The sequence below is a fragment of the Chelmon rostratus genome, chromosome 14 (genome assembly GCF_017976325.1).
Source record: "Chelmon rostratus isolate fCheRos1 chromosome 14, fCheRos1.pri, whole genome shotgun sequence".
Taxonomy (NCBI): domain Eukaryota; kingdom Metazoa; phylum Chordata; class Actinopteri; order Chaetodontiformes; family Chaetodontidae; genus Chelmon; species Chelmon rostratus.
The window spans coordinates 15,023,277-15,040,982 of record NC_055671.1 but is presented as its reverse complement, the minus strand read 5'-3'; the positions used below and the strand labels follow the sequence as shown (position 1 = coordinate 15,040,982).

Sequence of the window (17,706 nt, the reverse complement as noted above, 5' to 3'; positions counted from 1 at the left end):
TTGACTCGTAATAAAACGAAATGTTTGCACATTTAAAACCCAACATTATGTCACTAAATGACCTCTAGATGGCAGTGTTACATCAGAATGAGGGTTACTAATCAAGGAGACGTCCTGGAACACATTAATGAAACAAGTGGATTAAAAGTAAAAGTAGCAGCAGAGCAGCTCAATCCACCTGTGTGAGCTGCTGAAGTGCTCTTGAACACCAACACTGACTCTTTGACTGGGTAATGCTGGAACATGCTTCTCCTGGCTGCACTTCAGCAAAGGTCTTTTATACATGTACAGAGTTTGAACGTAAAGTCCAGGTTTTTGTTGTCATTTCAAACTAGAGTTGGATAAGCCAATTAGCTTGTTTGGTGCCCCTTTGTAAGCAACAGTAACAGACAATTACCCATGACACCCCTCTCTACATCAAAATCTTCAGATGTATCCTCGGAGAACCATGATTCCAGCCTCACTCACTTTAAGGTAGTCCAGGAGTACAGCAATCAGACAAGAGCCTAAAAGCAATATGGCTGACTTCCTTTTTATACAAGGCTTCATAAACATGGCCTCGTCTGTGTTCCTGGGTGCTCCTCGTTTGCCTCCTCTCCTGTGGAATTATGGGAGGATCAGCAGCCATCTCTCTGGCTGTGCTGCATCTGCTCCTGAATCCTCTCCAGCACCTCCTGCATCCTCCTCAGCTACAGAGGGGAATAAATGAAGGAGTGATTACCTCTGTCATTAAGTAAATGAATGCATGAGGCGGTAAGTGAAACGTACCTCTTCGTCTTTCTCAAAGATGAGTCTGTCCCTCTCAGCGTCAACGGCAGCCAGCGGTAGAGGAAAATCTGCCTCGCTTGCCCCTCGATGCTTTTCGAGCAAACTGAAACCCACATTCACACCCACAAACATACATAAAAGAATGCGGTCGGCATGAGCGCCTCTCTCAGCAAGACTGCAAGAGGTAAGTGTGTGCAACCAATGAATCAAACCGCGTCGATTTGCATCCTGACCCCACCCACCTGCGTTTTCTCTCCTGCACCACCATGCGAGTCATGTTTTGGATGCACTGTGCTCTGTAGTTTTCGTAGTGCGTTTCCTGCGTCACGTCCTTCAGGTCCTGCATGTGCGTCCTGACCAGCATGTTCCTCAGCAGCAGGAAGTCAGAGTGAACCGGGTCCTCCACTGACCAATGCAGTGACAACGTGTTACTGGCTCAGACTGCTTTTTATTTGTTATCAAATAGAACCACATCTGTTGTAAAAATGATACTAAATCCAGCTTCTAAAAACAGTCTGTGAAGTAAAAGTGAACCAAAACTATTCATATGATTTGCATTAATTATAAAAATATAATCCAAGTTAAAAAAAAAGCCACACTAAAACTAAAAGCTAAAAAACTACTATTAACTCCTGAGTGTGTTTGTGTGTAATACCTTCTACCACACCCCAGGGATAGGAACGACCCCTGAACTTGCGACCTTTACTCTCCACCTGAACATTACTCCCAATTACTGCAAACGGGATGCTGTCCTGCAGAGAGAAGCAAAAACAATAAATCTGTCAGTCTTAACACGCAGGGGCCGGCACATTTCAGCTTTAAGAAATGAATGAGTCTACTGAAGAACCTTGAGCATCTGGTCCTGCTTCATAAAGTCTTCGTCCTCATCAGAATCACACTCGGGAAACTGGTAGATGTTGATCCCAAACTGCTTGATCTCCTCTCTGATCTGGAGTACATGAACACATTTGAACAGTGACGCTTGAGAGGAATAGACAGAGAGAAAAATAAAAATAATTTTCTGGAGCTTTTCCATGTTACTAGGTCACATTCAGTGACTGATCTTTGTTGAGACGCTATCCAGTTGCATCATGAGACGCGGATCTCATGTTTCTGGACACACGTCAGTTACTTCCACCTTTCCTGTGTGGATTTCTTTTTAAGCCATGCTTGTGACGTGACTACAGGGATAGACATGTAGGTCAGCATTTTGATCCAGACAGAAATATCTGAGCTATGGAATGAATTACCATTAAATTTTGAGCAGGCATTCATGATCCCCGGAATACGAATCCGACTGACTTTGGTGAGCCCCTGACTTTTCCTTCACCATGAGGTTCAACTTTGTGGTTTTGAATGATATATCTCACCAACAATTGGATGGATTGCCATGAAGTTTGATACATACGTTCATGTCCCTTCAGGATGAATTGTAATAACTGATCTCTTAACTTTTTATCTAACACCATCATCACATCAAATTTTTCAGTTCTTCAACACTTTATGATTAAATACCTGCTAAACTAATGACGTTTCCATTAGCCTCAGCTGTATTTTGTAATGACTGCTAAATTCGTAAATGTTAGCGTGCTAAAATGCTACACTTTGACATTGTACCTGCTTAACATCAGCAGTTTAGGGTTGTCATTGGAGCATGTTAGCATGCTGACATTACCATTAAGGTCAAAACACTGTTGTGCTCAAGTACAGCCTCACAGAGCTGCTAGCATGGCTGCAGACTCCCCAAACTCCATGGAAGTGAAATGCTAAATCACTGAAGTACTCTTTGACATACATTGGATACTTAACAGTAAATACAGCAAAAGAACCTGTGACATCAGCTGTGTCTCAGATCAGTGTGTGTGTGTTTATGATCTCACACCTTCATCTTCTTCCTCCAGACCTCTGTGTGTGTCAGGCTGTCAGCTTTGGCCAATATGGGAACTATGTTGACTTTTTCATGCAGGGCCTTCATACACTCCACATCCAGAGGTCGAAGTCTGAGAAAAACACATGTATGTGTCTGTCAGTGCACACATGCAGAAATATGGCCAACAGATGTTTGAGATGAGGCTGTTGCAGTGACTGTTGAACTAGTTTAGCTTCACATGCAGAAGTAAAACATGTTGACATTGTACCCGTGGCCAAATGGGGAGATGAAGTAGAGGCAGCAGTGGACTCTGTTGTCCTGGATGTTCCTTCTGTTCAACCCACTCTCATCTCTGAAGTACTGTTCAAACTGCTGGTCGATGTAGTCTTCAATTTGCTTCCAGCTGTTGCAAACACATAACAACTGTTTCAAAATAAAAGTGTATACAGTGTGCTTGTGATGAATTGAAGTCTGGTTCATGGGCTTGGAGTCTGTCTCTGCTCCAAATTTCAATCATGACCAATAATGCAGCACTGTGTCATATCTGGGTCAAGCTGGTTTGAGTTTGCAGGCGCACATTGATGACCTCACCATTCTGTGTTGTTGATGGCATCCCCGAACCCTGGTGTGTCTATGATGGTGAGTCTCAATTTGATTCCTTTCTCCTCGATGCTAACTGTGTGTTTGACGATGTCGACTGCTTGATCGATCCGTTCTGCAGACACAAACATGTGCAAAGTAACTAAAGCTGCACAGGCACCAAGTTAACAGTGAGTACAAACATGCATGGTAGCGTAACTTTCCTAATTTACACGGACCACATAAGAACAAATAATAAAACTAATCTCACCTTGTGCATTAGGAACCTTCCTGTCTTTGTAGAGGTCCGTGAGGAACAAACTGTTGATTAGTGTGGATTTACCGAGGCCTGACTCCCCTACAGAGAGAAAGAAAGACTTTACAACCCACTTTCTTAAAGCAGCGTGAGCAAAATATCACATCCAACTGTTCAACAACTGTATTCCTCTAAATAATTCTTTTCGACACACATAGTAGTTGCAAATTCTTACACATTAGTCACGGTTGACAAAGTAATGTCTATCTACACTGGCCTGTCTCAGCATCCACTCTGATTTGTGGTGTTTTTTAAATCCTGCCTGCAATGCAATTCCCCAAACAGGAGTGTTGTTACATTCAGTCTTGATAACAGCCTTAATCAAATCCCAGTAAGCAGAGATACTGGAGGACTGACCTGCCACCATAAGCGTAAATGTGAAACCTTTCTTCACTGTCTTTCTATGAACCTGGTTGGGCAACGTGGCAAAACCCACATACTCCTTGTCCTGATCCTGCAGAAAGAAAACACAAACATAACATGTATGTATGCGCATATTGTTTATGAGTAAGGATATAATAGGTGAACTCAAATAAGTATTATACTTATATAATATACATATCAGTCCACTGTGAAGTGCAGTCAGTAGTTTGGTATGCTTTTCACATTTTTTTTAGAATTTATATTAGATTTTGAAATGATAATCATACACACCACTATGTCATATGATTGGCTGAAAAGATGTCTGATGAGTTGATTCAAATTCTTTTGATTTAAAAAAAAAAAAATCAGTGGTTCAGCTCAGCTCACACGATTGCTCACACAACCCAATTACATTCCTTGGTTCATTTTCCCATTGCTATCTTTTCCATCTCCAAGCACTCAAAAAGAACTACGTCACAAAAGTAAACATGATAATGGACAAACAGAAAACAACACGCTCATCATAGAAGAGCAACAGCACACAAATACACACCTCTGGCGAGTCATAGGGGTCAAAGCGACACCAGGGGCTGTGTGGACGTGAGGCTGGGCTGGACGGACAGTCAATAGACACTTGAGACACGAGCTGCCTCAGTGGCAGGGGCTGAAATTCTGCATCCGGTCTCACACGGTTTACTCTGGGAGGGACTGTCGGAGAGCCAGCGGGGTGGCAGGGGACGGGATAGGGCAGAGGGGGAGTCCCGGGAAGGCTGGGGAGTCTCCCGTTGTGTGCTGTCCCAGTTCCCTCTGCCTCACGGTGAACTGGTGTCTGGTGCTGTTCACCAGGCTGTGAGATGGGAGGCAGATCCCTCATGGCGAAAGGAAACTGAGTGTCCTCCTGGTCCTCAATGGACAGGCTGGACAACTGGGACAGGAGGCAGCAGAAGTGCACATGGTTTTATACGGATGATCAAAAGTCTCAAAAATATAACTCACTTTAATCTAAACTAAAAAGGAGGTAACCTGGCTTTCCTACTTAATGATCTGCTTGGAAAAATGATGCCACAGTAAAAATAAATGTTTGAGGACAAACATTTCGGAGGAATAAAAAGATGAAACAGCATGTTTATTAAAAATGCAAGCGGAACTAAAGGAAAACCATAAATCTAATTCTTAGGTGTTACATTGAGAAACATGTTGAAAAAACTTCTATTTTGCTTTTTTAGCTTCTTTCATTTGACATTTACTATTTTCAAATTATCAGCTGAAGATGAGCAAGTCTAAACTGATAGCAAGTCAGCACTTCATTACAAAAACAATGCTGCTGCAGTTTGCCACTTATTGTTCTAGTCAAGAAGCTCTGACCACAAGACCTAGATTATTTTTAATGTGGAGTCCAACCTGAAAGGACACACAAGCTAACAAGAGCATGAGAACATAAAATCTGCAGTTAATTAGAGAAAAAAATTAGGCATGCTCTCTCCTTTATGGGCAGTTACAGATATTGAAGTTGCAAAGGATTATTATTGCAAGCAGGATACTAAAAAAAAATCAATATTTTGGCAATTCCACTATGATTTTGAGTCATTTTCCCCTAAACTTTATGGATCTCATAATTGATAACAAATATGAATACATTCTTGACATGGTCCCGTGATAATACTACAGGCAAAAAAACAAACACTAACTGACAAACTGGCTACTGGTTGCCTCAGTCAGGGCCATGCTCTCTGAGTACATTAGATGATAAGTCTTTTGTCTTTTGTTGTAGTGGCTGACTACAGCCTTTCTTCACTGATTAGCCCCTATCTGTGATCCCATTATTCCATTACAGAGGCCTTCATCCATCTGTCCAGGGAAGGCAGGGAGACAAACAACAGACAATCTGGAGTTGGAGGTTAGTAAACACTGGGGTCAAATTAGACATACTAAGTGGACTGAAGTTTGAGTTTTTAGCATTTTTAATGAGCATCTTTAAGTATAGAGCTTCTGCACCCATAGCTAGTGGCTTTGGCCACCTCACAGGTAATTTCCCCAGAGCGACTGCACTTGCTATAATGAGCAGCTAGGACAGCTGAGCCTCTACGCCGCTTTACAGGAGACACATATTACTCCAGTCTCACATCGTCCTGTTGACCTGGTCTAATGACAGCAGAGCAAGAAAGCCTGCACAGCTCCTGGTCTGATCAGGGTTCATCCGGTGTCCCTCTACCTGTCAACTCCCATTACCCACAAAGCTTTGCAGCAGGCTTAACCCAGCTTCTAATACTCTGACAGGGCGGGGGATAGGAGATTTAACTCTTAAATACACACACACACACACACAAGCTATAAACACTATCATTAAATACTAGTCTGCAAACGTGTCTTACCTCCTTTTCTGAGAAAGCTGCAGCTTTTTGAGCAGAGGGGATAGCATATATAAATGTTGGAAAACATGTATAGTTTGGAATAAAGAAAATCTAAATGCAGACTTACTTGCTATGACAGATGATGAGAAGAAAAATTGTGGTACTATTATAATACAATTTGGCGTTATTAGTCCTTGAGTAATTAGCTTTACTTTACCCTCCTGGTATCAATAAACAAAACTTTAAAATACAATGTAGCATTATACGTTTAAACTAGTAGAAAAACACTGAATGGTAGATCCATAGACTATATCACACACATGTTTACTGACAGAGGTCTAACAGTCGTGAGGTGACAGAAATACACAAAATACGGTGCAAAAGGGTTACCATGAACACATGAATACAGATGCCATACACAAACAAATCCCTGCAGGAATATTAGGCTGCTATGCTAAAGTTGGCCGAGGAATGCATATTACAGTTACTATCGGTGACTTTAATAAATCGATAGCTGTGTTCAATTGCTGGTGTTAGAAAGTTATAACGTACCTCTGTTATTGCTGCGGAACCTGACCGGAGAGGACATGTGCTCCATGATGCTGCCGACTTCTAAAACGGTCCCCACACCGGAGGAAGAAAATGATCACACTACGTGTAAAGTGGTGTGTGTGGCTCCATGCATCAGACTGAGCTCCGGGTGCAGTGCGCTCAGTGCTCAGGTTTGCTTTCCGCTCTGACGTGCAGTGAGAGATTGGACACTGATAGTCCCTGAACAGCTCAATCAGGATGCTACTACTACTACTACTACTATAATAATAATAACAACAATAATAATAACAATAATAATAATCATTTCAAAAAAGTATAACTGCTATTACTGCATTTTTAACAGGGTTATGTGAACATTATGCTTATTCCGACGTCAGATAGTTTGTGCCCTCACTTTGCTAACATTAGCTAACTTAGCCCTGTTAGTGACTACTCATTGAAACTGCTCTTTAAAACTGCGAAAAAAACCTGCTACTGCGCTCAGAGATACTCCAACAGTTAAAAAACAAACAAACATAAAAGAGTCAATGGACGATTTTTAAGCCGCCATTTCATTCGTTTTTTTGTACTGTCAGTTTGTATGCTGAGTAGTTTTGAAATGCTAAAAATATTGCTACAATACACACTGTCCTTCATCAGGCTGTTTACGTTTTTAACGTAAAGTACGTTAGAACCTGAAAACATGGACGGTTGCAAGGTCGGTCCTAACGGCTGAAGCAGGTATCCTACAAAGAGTTGTATATTTTGCTACAATTTTTGCCAAATACTGCTGAAATATGGGTATGAGTATGAGTGTTTGCTCTACACTGACCACACAAACTAACAGTTGAGATACTAAAGCCATGAGTTTTAAAAGTGTTCATGTAGTTAATTTTTTTTTGTTTTTTTTTTTATTTTAAGAATCATTGTAACTGGAGACAACCAGCTAGGTTAGCTTAAGCAACTGTTGTTTTGTACAGCACAAGAAAAATATCTTAAACATTTTTATATGTGTATACCAATAAGAAGTAGCTTAAGAATAGGCATATATAATGGAAAGAAATCTTTTTAAATTTTGGTTCCCTTACAAATTGAGTAAGGAGATGGCTAAGCTAATGCTATTTTTCAGAGACAGGGAGGCTTGGCTAATATTAGCGTTAGCTGTGTGATTTGGATGTGACATTATTAATAGTAGCTAGTTACACGAGAGGCAAATTGCTAGCCAAAGTTGACTACAGCTATGTTCCTTGCAAAAACACCATTTAATTCCTTGTGACTTTTTCAGAGCCACCTGTCAAGCCTGCACGAGGTGAGTGTGATACCTGGTTTATATATAGGCTAGGTTTTTGTAAGTATTTCTTTAAGTTTAATGATGTAACGTTACTCTAAGCATAAGTGAAGTATCAGAATACCAAAAATATCAGGTCAGTTCAAAAATAATAAATTGTTGGCCACCATCTGTGTTAAATTACAGAGAACTGCCTTAGAAAAGCAATGTATCAGGTAGGAGGTACATTAAATAGTGAGACATAAAATGTTAATAGTGATTTCAAATTTGTCACATGAATTTGTATTTCTCTTTATTAGTTCAGCTATTAGTTCATAATGCAGTTGTAGTTTCAAATGTGCACAGTTCAGTGTGTTGTGTGTGACTGTGTCTGAAAATTTTCTACAGAATATGCATGAGGTACTCTGATAAATAATTGACCCATGTGATATAGATTAAAGTATAAAGTGCCATGTGTTTCACAGCTTCTGCACAAAGTTGATACTGGAGCCCAACCGGTAAACTAACTAGCCAATGTTATCTTATTACAGACATATTAATGTCATCATAGATGTTAGCTGATAAGCAAAGAGAAATTGTAGTACAGAAATGTCAAAGATACGTTTGAGGTAATTTGGAGACACTGTCACTTTTACGTAGTCTGCCCACCAGAGAGCACTGACAGATTGTGGAATTTAAGAAATGAAGTATGGAATAGGTGTCAACTAAATCCAGTATCGGTCAGGCTCTAGTTGAAACCACATGAATGCTGTTTCACAGAGCAATATGAGGCAAATGTAATGTGTAAGGCAATTGTTATCCAGCTGCATATAAATCTTTTCCATGTTTTTCATGCAAAATATCCCATATCAATCTGTATTGATTGGTTTTATCCTCATGCATTAGTCCTCCCTATACAGCTTTTTTGTTCAGTTCTCTCCCAGTTGTTTGAAAAGGCACACATGTCTTCATCTAGTGTTTTTATCCCTCAAATGTGGGCTTCGTAGATGTGTCCTGTCTCTGCCATTACATTAAGCAGTCAGAGAAAAGAACTCTCCTCTGTAGTTCTGTCCCACAGCACTCTGCAGATCCTTCTGGGTCTGTTGGATCTGCCTAGAAGTGAGTTGTTGACCTGCAGCAGTTGTGAGGGCTCGTGCTGGGTTTCTGGTTTTCCTGAGGGGTTATTGTGCTCATAAGTTTCAGACCCATTCGTGCCTGAGTCTGTGCTTGCAGATCTGCAACACGTCTGGCTCTTGTCTCGTGAGTGGTTATTACAATCTTCGGTCAGGTGGTGCTGCTCGGTCCTCTCGTTATGGTTGTCACGTGTGTATTGCTGTCCATCTGAATGACTGACAGGTTTGGTATTTTGGTCTTGGCTCTGACTGAGGTGATTTGGCTCTGTGTGTGTATTGGTTTTGTCTGAATGTTGCATGGGTTCTGGGCTCTGTCTTTGTGGCGGTGAACAGTGGGTTTGTTCATGAGAATCAACGGTCCTGTCCTGGTTGTGAAAATGGTTTTGCTGGTTGTGAGTCTGCCAGAAGGCTCTGCGGAGCTGCTCCAGCTCAGAGAGCAGAGGCAGACCGATGTCCAAGTGCATCAGCAGGTTCTCCAGCCACTCCTCCAACTTTGAAAAGGACGGACTGAAAGAGTAAAGACAAAGAATTGTGATGAGAGGTTGTGTTGGGCCTGGCTGAGATGTTGCTGTGCTGTAGTAGTGCATTAAATATGGTATTTGGCACTGTATTAGTTTGTCTGTTTAACACATTGCTTGACATATAGCTCATATTTTGTTTCATAGAAAGTTAGGTCTGCAGTTGTATTGGATGTGTGCCATCAAACCGTTTATCAGCGTCCATGTCACAGCAGAGGACAGCCAGTGGAAGGAAAGCTGAGGGGCACTGTGGAGGGTGGTACTGCTGCAGGAAACTGCCTACGTTTAGCCCAAAGTCATTTGCCCGAGGAAGGTAGTCAGGGTCGGCGCTCACTCTGCCAATTATCTTAAGAGAGTGAGAAATAGATTCAAATTCAATTTTTTAAAATTGATAATACGCTTGATTAATTAAAAAGTACAAATAATATAGGCTTGTTTCTTTGACATTTACACAACATTTTAACTTGAGAATTACTCATTTTTTTTACATCACACCATATTTTTTCATATCTGAAAACTCAAGTGCTCAATATTTTTAGGAATATTTTATCCTGTCTAGCTGTTCTTACCTCGCATATCATGATACCAAACGAAAAGATGTCCACCCGTTCATCATAGCTTTTCCCTGAGAGGTGCAGAGGAAAGATTGGAAAATGTGAACCACATCTCCACTGTGTTGTACTGACACATGATGGAGATGATGTAGAGATTGGCAATCCCCTGCTATAAATGGTAGTCCTGGACTTCGTGCGCTCACCATGGATCATCTCAGGGGCCATCCAGTAAGGGTTTCCTACCACCGTGTACCGTTTTCTCCGGTCAGGCTTGCGGAGCTCTGGTAGCGTCCCCTTGGCAGGTTGTTCCAGAGAGGATGTTCTGCCATGATTCCTCTCCTCCATCACCAGCCTGGCTAGTCCAAAATCTGCTACCACTACAGACTGGTTCTAAACAAGAAAGATAGAGAGACAAAGATATGTTAACAACATTTAAGGAGTTATGCTTGAGGTTTTATGTTGGTTATGCTGGTCTGTTTATGTTAAAAGTGCTATGTGTAGCATTTGTGCTTAACAAAAAACAGATCACATTTCCCATAAAGTGTAAGTCTTCTTTGGCACAAGGAAAAGCTAACATTTAAAATATGCAGTTAGAAGAGTTTGATTATTTGATTTTTCATGACATTCTAGCTTTATAATAATAAAAAGAAATGCTGAGGCTGGCAATAGCTACAAGATTTTTTTCTTACAATGTCTGAATTCTTTTGAACTTTAAACTGGAAACAGACAACTTTTTCAACAAAAGGTGTTATTATTTTATAGTCGTTACATTGTGCTATCAACATTTACTTCATGATAACAAATTAAAACAAAAGAACTTGTCTAATGTCAGTTTAACAAACAAAGGTTATATATAGATTTAATTTTTAAAAAGTAAAAGTCAAACATTAACATTCAAAGAGCTATAAATCAGGTTTTTCACAATCGGTTAATTAATTGCTTTTTATCCAGGTGACTGTGTTTTGCACATTGGTCTTTGCCATTTGATAATAACAGATAAGAGATTTTGTAAACTTGGAACAGATCTGATTATTTTATCAACTTGGAGTTGAATCCAAAATGGAGCTGTCTATCAAAGTCTTGTTTGTTCACAGTACTTCCACTAATTTCTGAAGTTTCATGAATTTAATGTAGCACTGCAACACAAGCAGGGGAACTGTCATTTTTGATATGTTTTTGTGTCCTGCAGTGAAGACATCTGATGTTTGCTGATGTGTGTGATGGAATCACTTGTTTACCTCTCTGACCAGGCAGTTGTGGGAGTTTAGATCTCGGTGGATAACATTCATGGAGTGTAGATACGCCTGAGAAGGACAGAGGTTACAGTATATACATTAGGGTACGTTGAAACCAGATTAAGAAATGATTTTGAATATTAACCTTTTACTTTCAGCATATTGACGAAGAACACTCACCATTCCAGCTGCAATGTCTTTGGCATAACCAACTCTTATATTCCAGGGAAAATCTTTGTCCTACAACAGCATTAACAAACACACTGTGTCTTACTTCTCTTGACAGTACTCTGGACAGTACTCATGGACAAAGTTAACAACCTATTTTAACTTACCATTTTTGTGATGGTCTCTCTAAGAGTTCCTCCCTGGATGTATTCAGAGACGAAGTTTATTCGTTTGTCTTTATAAAACAGTCCAATAAACTTTAAAACATTAGGATGGTCCAGACAGCGCATGACCTTCACCTGTAGAAATTGAGAGGTGTTCTGTTTAAACAAATACCCTGATGTCATTGTAGCAACATGAAAATAGCTGATAGGTAAGACAGTCACGTAATAACCCCTTTTGATGGTGTAATATAGGTTCAGGTAATGACATTCCTGAACAAATCCAGCTTTCATACCAACTTAGTGAAGAGCATCCATCATCCTTAACTTATTGTACACCCTTTTTGTAGTCTTCTGAATTAAGTGACAACCAGCAGGGTTGGTAGAGGTTAAATTGCTGAGGTTAATTTCCTGCTGCTTACGTCTTCAATCATGAGGCCTTTCGTTCTCTGATGACCACTTACCTCCTTTAAGAAAGTCTTCTGTGTCTCTTCGTCAAACCGTATCAACTCTTTCATCACCATCACCTCCCCTGTCTCCTGATGTGTTACCTTGACAGCAAGATTTTAATTACAGTGCTGATTAAGGTGAATGAACTGGCAACAAACACAGTATTGAAAGGGACAAAGTGATTGTGAAAGTGATGAAAAATGTAACTGCGGTACCTTGACAGCCTGTCCAAAAAAGCCCTTTCCGAGCACTTCTCCATGGATGAGGTCTGAAGGTCTAAAGATGCGATGGGTTCGATCTCCAGAGTCCACACGAAGAGACTCTGAGCGAACCATGTCTCTTCTTTGAGATAAAAGTGACAGTGCCCCAGGGGACAGAGGACACTTATCTATACTACTGCTGCGCCTGAGAAAGAAAAGAAAGACTTAGACGAAGAGAAAGAGAAGAGTAATAAATCATAGTAAGCTGAGAGTCAGCACTTACAGAATGTGTCTGGATCGCATTCCCATTGTTCCTTGGTGCTGAGGCGGCGAGAGGCTTATCCTGATTGGTTCATCTGTCTCCTCCCCTGGACTTGGCTCTTCCTCCAGACTTGGGAGTTTGTGGGTTGTAGCAAGTTTCTCACGTACGCAAGGGTCAGGACATGTCATGTTGTCCTGGGAATTGTTTAAGCGAGGGAGATCGTCAGGAGACTGTGGGTTGTGTTCAATGGTCAGCTGCAGTGGTCTGTTTGTGTCCTGGATCACACGGTTTATCTAGAGGAAAGGATATGGATGTTACTACTTTTTCTTTCTTACTTGTCAAGTATGGTTTTTGTGGATGCCAGGAAGTGTATCTACGTCTCATTTTGTTATGATATTGTTGCTGAATCAGTGGATAGCTCAGGCCTACCTCATCTGGGGAAATGTTGCGGACAGGAATGCCATTGACCTCCAGTACTCGGTCACCAGTGTGTACAGAGGGAAGCAGGTCACGGCTGAGGACAGCTGAGTCTAACCTGAGGAAGAATGGCAATGCGTGAATGGGTGCAGGAATGAGAGGGTGAGTCAGAAAAGAAGCTGACATTCGAGACTCACCCTGTGACAGTGACAAGCAGGCCTTTCTCTTGGCTGAGGTCAGTGGCTACAGTCAGGCCTCGTTGGCCACCTGCACGGGGAGGGAAAGACACCAGTGCCACCATGTGTGGACTCTTGGTGAGAGGAGAGGCTGACCTCACAGTTGATACTACACCTTGACAGAAACAATGGCCACTACAGAATAGACAAATCAGGAAGGAAAAGACACTCATCAGAAACAGAAATTGAAAAAAAATGTACTTTTTCCATTTCACTAAATTTTTCAGCTCACAAAATTTGTTAGCTTCCTTCAAGCAGTTATATAGATGACATGCTTAGTTTTTTCCCTTTCTGCTTCAAACGTACCAGTAGAGTTTGGAGCGTTCGACGAGCGTATATGTGTCTCCGTCTCCAATGAACATTTCACAGTTCATGCAGGTGAAGCATTCAGGGTGGTACTTCTGCTCTCCAGCAACCTGTTTAAACAGGGACGCAGAGTGATAACACACAGAGCAGAGGCTCAGGGAATAATGTTGGTTAATAATAATGGTTTTTACAAGATGACATTTAGTGGGGTCAGACTTTAGGGGCTGCTCTGAATTATATCTCACTGTGCATTCCTGCACCGAGGCCTTGTAGTGTCAGGATGTTTTTAGAGGATATCCTCTGGTTTGAGAGTTGAAAGAAAAGAGCATTTACTTTTATACCAGGAGGAAAACAAGAGGCAGGAAGGCTTTGAATGTTTGAATAGATGGCGCAGCATGCTGTGATTCCGTATTGAATCCAGCAGAGATGGTTGCGGCACTTTTATACGTGATATTACATAATGCACATATTTGATATTTGTATGGCCATCAGTCACTAGTCAATAAAGCAGCTATTTTTAAACTAGCTCACCAACTATCAATCAATTTTTTGCTGGCTGAGTTCAAAATGTTTTGGCAGAAAAACAGAGAGGAGAATTGTCTGTTAAGGTGACTTTGGCTTGGGACTGTATGTTGGATCTGCTTGTTAGCTGTGATTTTGTGACTAATTATAATGAAATATTAGCCAGCATTACAAAATGAGACTAGAGGGGAAAAACTGTTAGGAAATTAGGCTTTACTCTTGTGAAGTCTAGAAGTATACGTACAGTTAAGCTTGTGGCCCACATAGACAAAAAGTGTTTGGTAAGGAACAGTTTTGCTCTGCTGTTAAGTTACAGTATATCCTTGAAATGTCAGAGTGATGAATTTGTGTGTATTGCTTTGTGTGTGTGTGTGTATATATATAGATAGATAGATAGTATATATATAGTATATACACATATATATTGTGCTTTGCTTGTATAGCCCTATCATGGTTGGACAGATCTGTTCTTTTTTCAGTCATTATCATGTTACCATAATTAGTCCTGTTGTGATGGTCTCCTTGCAGCCGTGGCAGTGCTCTCCGTAACGGGCCCAGTAGTGCTTCTTACAGTAGAGCTGTCCTTCTCTTTCGTAGTACCAATGAGACAGGATACAGCCACATTCACAACACCTAAAGAAAGAGGGAAGCAGGGAGGAGACGGTGAAACGTTGAGATAGCAGAAAGATGAAACGAGAGAAGATGCAGATTTAGGTTTAAATTTAGGCTGTAAGACGATAGATGCTTCAGAGGTGTTCTCGAGCAAAGTAATGTGAGCCCAATTGGTGATGGAACACATGAGACACAGGGGGAAAGTCGACCTGCTAGATCGTCACACACAGCATCAGGTGGAACACTTCCAGGTCAGTTGGACCATAAAATATGATCTTCGGTTCAGCCTATTTTTTTGAACACAGTAGTGTTCTGTGTATCCATTTCCTTCCCACTCTTGGACCTTGTGTGATGCTTTTGTTAGTCACAGAGTTGAGACTGAGACTGCTGTCAAGCTGCTGGTGTTTCGCCTGGAGGAAATACAGTTCTTTTCACTGCAGGGATGATTTCAAAATGTTGCATTATAGATAATGAACTGCTGATATCACCGTGACTGAGAGCACATTCAAACTAATATTGCCTCCTACAAAAGGACTACTCATGTCGCGTCACTGGTCAGTCACATGTCTTCACAGAAACACTGTAACTTTTAATTTTAGTTTCCAGTGGGCACACTCATCCAAAGATCCAAACCAAACTTTACGACAGTTGCCACATAAAAAACACTTAATTCCTTAGTTCCTTAAATGCAGTGCAGCATGTTCACTTTCAATACTTTAAAATCTGCAAACAGAAGCTTTCTGTGGTATCCTGGCTTGAACTAAATGTAGAATAATACTTTTGTACAAAAAAACCCTGCTTCCTTATCTCCCCAACACTACAACCGGAGTGGGAGGTGACTTCCTGGACAGAGTACAGCTCCATGTTTCCTTTCAACTGTAAATGCCATGCTGTTCTTACAATAGGGAATGAAAAGGTTGCCTTACTATTGAGAATAAAGCAATTTTGGAGGGAAAGGCTCAGCTTCCCTCCAATGTAAAAGACACTTAATGACAGCATTTCACTGTGATCAAATATATCATTATAATGAAACCTTTTTTAAAAAAAATTACATTAGTAAAACGTTAATTGTGCCATCAGTGCAGTCTTGCAATCTCATTGCTGTGGGGGTTTTGTATTGTGCTTGCCAAAGATTGCTTTAGTGTCCCTACGGTAACAACTGTGCCTTCTTCTTTTTTTTCTTTATTCCAAAAAAGTGTTGTTGCTGTTGGTTATTTAAGACACATCAATTCTTGCGTGATTTTTCGTGTTAGAAAAAGGAAATACTTTCATGAACAGTCATTTCATAATAAAGAGTAGCAATATGGTCATCTATGATTATTACTTGGTAGATACTGTAGATGTAATAATAAACTTCACGTTTACTGCAGCTCATATTCAGTAGGACTTGAGTAAAGTATATACATTTATTAGTATCTAGTCCTAACAAATAGTACGTCTTCTGGGGCACTATAGGAAGTCCTTTTAGAGACCAATTAGACCTGCCTGTCATTCGTTTCTGAGGAAATAATTACAGTAAGTAATAAAACCATCATACAGCTGCAGGTTTATTTTAGACCTCCTGTCTTTGTTATTGTGCTGCTGGCAACGGATGTGGAACCTTCCAGCTCAACATCTGCGATTCCACCTAAACATCTGGTTGCAAGAAAACCCTGGCATCAGCCCAGACATACATCCAGAGAATTTATCCTCTCTCTTTTTCCTACTGTGACCAGCTCCTCACATTTCTTTATTTTTCCACCTGAAAATATTTCCTTCATCTGGCTTGTGCTGCATCTTACTCTTATTTTTAGCTACTTATAAACCTCTCTGTTCTAAGATATGTTCGTGTGTCAACAAAAGTGGAGCTGCGGACACACCAGCACCTGCTGTACATAAAACAAACATGTTATGATGTCAGGACATCAACCCAGGTCAAATGTTAGGACTATGATGACGTATTATCCTGCCATGGTTTCCTCCCTGTTCTTTCTGTGTCACCCTACTGGATTATCTATAGAAAACAGTAGTTCTTTGTTTTTGATATAATTATATTGTGTTGGATGTTACAGGGATATTGCCGCAATGGTGTTATGTATGTAGTTTAAGTGTGTGCATTTGTACTTTATTCTGTGTTTGTGTTTTCGATATAGTCCTTAGGGAAGAGTCATTGTTGATGCGGTAAAACAATTTAAAAAAGACAACAAACAAAAACACCTTAGTTATGGATTGTACCGAAGGCTGCATGGATACCTGGCAAGGCAACAACTGTACCTGTTATTGTTATGGTTTCATAAACTACTCATACACATACTCATTGTTGACGTGAAAATAGAATTATGTTACTCGTGTATCTGTTCGTCGCAGCAGAGTTCTGTTTGAGGAAGTGCTGCAGACTTAGCGCTTCTTCTTCTCTCACTTTCGTTCACTTTTTCATGCTTTTTCCTTTCTGTTACTTAAACACATTTCATCATTTAAGAACAGTAGCTCTTACCGTCCCTTCATTCCTCTCCGAAACCTCTGGTCCCGTCGGGACATTCTGCCCTCTCAGTTCTTCGATGGACAACTGTCACTCAGAAATCAGTTGAGCCAGAAGCTTGTTAGCTGCATGTGTTCATGACTGGATCCAACATGTAGTCTATGACTTTAAGCAGGCGTTGTCTTTTCTCTCTCTCGCTCTCTGTGTCCGTGCACTCAGAGGCTTCCTGTGCATATGCGTTCCCTCTCTAGTGTGCAGAGTAGCTGTGTGAGAAAAAAGTGACCCACTGACATCAGCTGGCGGGTCTCCCTCTGCTGGCTGCTGAGAAACAGACCGATCCCAGTATAGAAGTTCTGCTCCACCGTCCCTCTCCTGTTACGTTCAGTATGTAGACCTCTGCAAGATACAGTTACACTCATCTGCAGAGTC

At 40.8% G+C, this 17,706-nt stretch overlaps 2 protein-coding genes across 2 annotated transcripts; both read right to left on the bottom strand.

Annotated features, from left to right (window-relative positions):
• Nucleotides 1–10: 10 nt before the first annotated feature.
• Nucleotides 11–6,882, bottom strand: LOC121616847 (septin-5-like). Its single transcript, XM_041951674.1, has 13 exons — nucleotides 6,800–6,882; nucleotides 6,269–6,291; nucleotides 4,450–4,821; nucleotides 3,891–3,987; nucleotides 3,489–3,575; nucleotides 3,230–3,353; nucleotides 2,907–3,041; nucleotides 2,651–2,768; nucleotides 1,616–1,717; nucleotides 1,424–1,520; nucleotides 1,011–1,173; nucleotides 769–871; nucleotides 11–689 (listed from the first exon to the last, which is right to left on the bottom strand). Exons 1-13 carry the CDS (start codon nucleotides 6,843–6,845, stop codon nucleotides 618–620), a joined length of 1,539 nt encoding a protein of 512 aa, XP_041807608.1. The 5' UTR covers nucleotides 6,846–6,882; the 3' UTR covers nucleotides 11–617.
• A 1,028-nt stretch (nucleotides 6,883–7,910) lies between these two features.
• On the bottom strand, nucleotides 7,911–17,495 carry LOC121616846 (LIM domain kinase 1-like). The gene is made up of 15 exons (XM_041951673.1): nucleotides 17,293–17,495; nucleotides 14,702–14,840; nucleotides 13,686–13,795; nucleotides 13,341–13,514; nucleotides 13,156–13,261; nucleotides 12,748–13,019; nucleotides 12,480–12,669; nucleotides 12,279–12,365; nucleotides 11,821–11,952; nucleotides 11,666–11,725; nucleotides 11,489–11,554; nucleotides 10,454–10,640; nucleotides 10,266–10,321; nucleotides 9,885–10,042; nucleotides 7,911–9,685 (listed from the first exon to the last, which is right to left on the bottom strand). The coding sequence occupies exons 1-15, from the start codon at nucleotides 17,334–17,336 to the stop codon at nucleotides 9,085–9,087; spliced, it is 2,382 nt and encodes a 793-aa protein (XP_041807607.1). The 5' UTR covers nucleotides 17,337–17,495; the 3' UTR covers nucleotides 7,911–9,084.
• Nucleotides 17,496–17,706: the final 211 nt, after the last annotated feature.

Excerpts from the sequence above, each read along its gene's own strand:
- LOC121616847 (XM_041951674.1), bottom strand. The coding sequence starts at position 6,845 with ATGGAGCACATGTCCTCTCCGGTCAGGTTCCGCAGCAATAACAGAG. Across the intron at positions 4,822-6,268 it reads CAGCTTTCTCAGAAAAGGAG|TTGTCCAGCCTGTCCATTGA; the intron begins GTAAGACACGTT and ends CTCCTGTCCCAG. Across the intron at positions 1,521-1,615 it reads AGCAGGACCAGATGCTCAAG|GACAGCATCCCGTTTGCAGT; the intron begins GTTCTTCAGTAG and ends TTCTCTCTGCAG.
- LOC121616846 (XM_041951673.1), bottom strand. The coding sequence starts at position 17,336 with ATGTCCCGACGGGACCAGAGGTTTCGGAGAGGAATGAAGGGACG. Across the intron at positions 11,726-11,820 it reads GAGAGACCATCACAAAAATG|GACAAAGATTTTCCCTGGAA; the intron begins GTAAGTTAAAAT and ends ATGCTGTTGTAG. Across the intron at positions 10,322-10,453 it reads GGCCCCTGAGATGATCCATG|GGAAAAGCTATGATGAACGG; the intron begins GTGAGCGCACGA and ends TGCACCTCTCAG.